Raw genomic sequence first — 1,689 nt, forward strand, 5'->3', positions numbered from 1 at the left:
CACTTTTAAGCTTTACGTTTTCCCAGAGCCACCTTTGGCCTTATAGTTGCATCTGTAATGGTTTTGATTTGTTTTGTTGTATGCTTATGGCCGCAAAGCCACTTTATGAATGGAACTTTCGCTTTGAGCAGAAATCTACAAAAATTTGTTAGTCTACAAACACAAACAAAGCCTCTTGTATAGGCTCTTATACTTATTCTTAACACCCTTTGCCAAGGATAAACAAGTAGACTTAAAAAGTATTCTTTTAAAAGTTACTTGGATACTTGAATACAATAATGAAGCCTCATGTATAGGCTATTTCATTCATCCGGCCTCAAATAAGGCTTACATAGATATTGAGTTGCCCCCCAATGTTCAGCGGGGAAGCAGAGACATGATTCACAGGCCACAAAGAAAAGGCCGGAAGAATATAAAGAAATGACGCGAGCCGATGAAGATTATGTTTGCCCCCCAGCCTGGGCAAGAGATTGATCAGGGGGATCTTCAAACTCCTAAACACTAGGGTAATATTTCTTCAAGAAACGGTCGTTAATGGGGTTGCGATGGATGTCTCCATCGATGTCTCGGAGGTGAAAAGCCCCGCGCTCCAAGATCCGGTGGACAACAAAGGGTCCTTCCCATCGCGGCGTCCATTTACCACGACCTGTTAACTTTTCGCCAAGGGGTAAAATAGCCTTCCAAACGAGGTCGCCTTCCTTGTAACTACGACCACGCGTCCTCTTATCATAGGCACGAGCGATACACTGTTTTTCCATCACCAAATTGTCCAAAGCGGCCAAGCGCTGCTCGCTTAAATCTTCGTGTTCCTGCCACATTGCCTGAATGTAATCTTCACCGATCAGATGGTACTGCTCTTGGACGCATAGGGAATGAACATTAATTTCTAACGGTAAGACATCATCATGACCAAACATGAGTGCGTATGGCGTTGTCGCGTTGGGATTCCATTTAGAAGTGCGATAGGCCCAAAGTGTCTCATACAAAGTATCGTGCCATTGTCGAGGGTTCTCTACCAGCATCTTCTTCAGTAAGGTAATGATTGTCTTGTTGCTAGCCTCCGCTTGACCATTAGATTGAGCGTAATACGGAATGTTGTGGATGAATTGGATGCCAAAATCATTGACAAGCTCCTCGACAAGGCCTCCCATGAACGCTACCCCCCGGTCCGAAACCAGCACCTCGGGGATACCAAACCTGCAAAGAATGTTACGGAAAATAAATTGGCGAATGGTGGCACCGGAAGCCTCTTTCAAAGGCTCTGCTTCGACCCATTTGGTGAAGTAATCAGTGGCGACGATGATAAACTTGTGTTGAAGAGAAGAATGGGGATGGATCATCCCAATCAAGTCCAGTGCCCAGCCGCAAGCAGGCCAAGGCTTGATAATAGGCTGCATAGGAATCGTAGGAACATGTTGGACTGGACCGTGCGCTTGACAATCTTCACAGCCTTTGGCAAATGCGATACAATCCTTTAAAATGTCGGGCCAATAATAGCCATGTCGTCGCAGAAGCCTGTTGTGAAATTTTAATTAAAACTCGCAAGCGCACGAATCGTCGTTAGTATAGTGTGCAAGTACGAGGTCGTTCCAACTGAGGATTGATAATCAATTTAAATCCTAACCTAATTAATCCAAACACAAAAACACATAAACAATCAAACTAAAGAAGATATGGTTTTAAGGTTTT

At 44.2% G+C, this 1,689-nt stretch overlaps 1 protein-coding gene across 1 annotated transcript; it reads right to left on the reverse strand.

Moving 5' to 3' along the window:
• Nucleotides 1-494: 494 nt before the first annotated feature.
• On the reverse strand, nt 495-1,397 carry LOC112202994 (protein NYNRIN-like). Its single transcript, XM_024344026.1, has one exon. The coding sequence runs from the start codon at nt 1,395-1,397 to the stop codon at nt 495-497; it is 903 nt and encodes a 300-aa protein (XP_024199794.1).
• Between the last annotated feature and the right edge of the window lie 292 nt (nt 1,398-1,689).

The sequence above is a fragment of the Rosa chinensis genome, chromosome 5, assembly GCF_002994745.2.
Source record: "Rosa chinensis cultivar Old Blush chromosome 5, RchiOBHm-V2, whole genome shotgun sequence".
Taxonomy (NCBI): Eukaryota; Viridiplantae; Streptophyta; class Magnoliopsida; order Rosales; family Rosaceae; genus Rosa; species Rosa chinensis.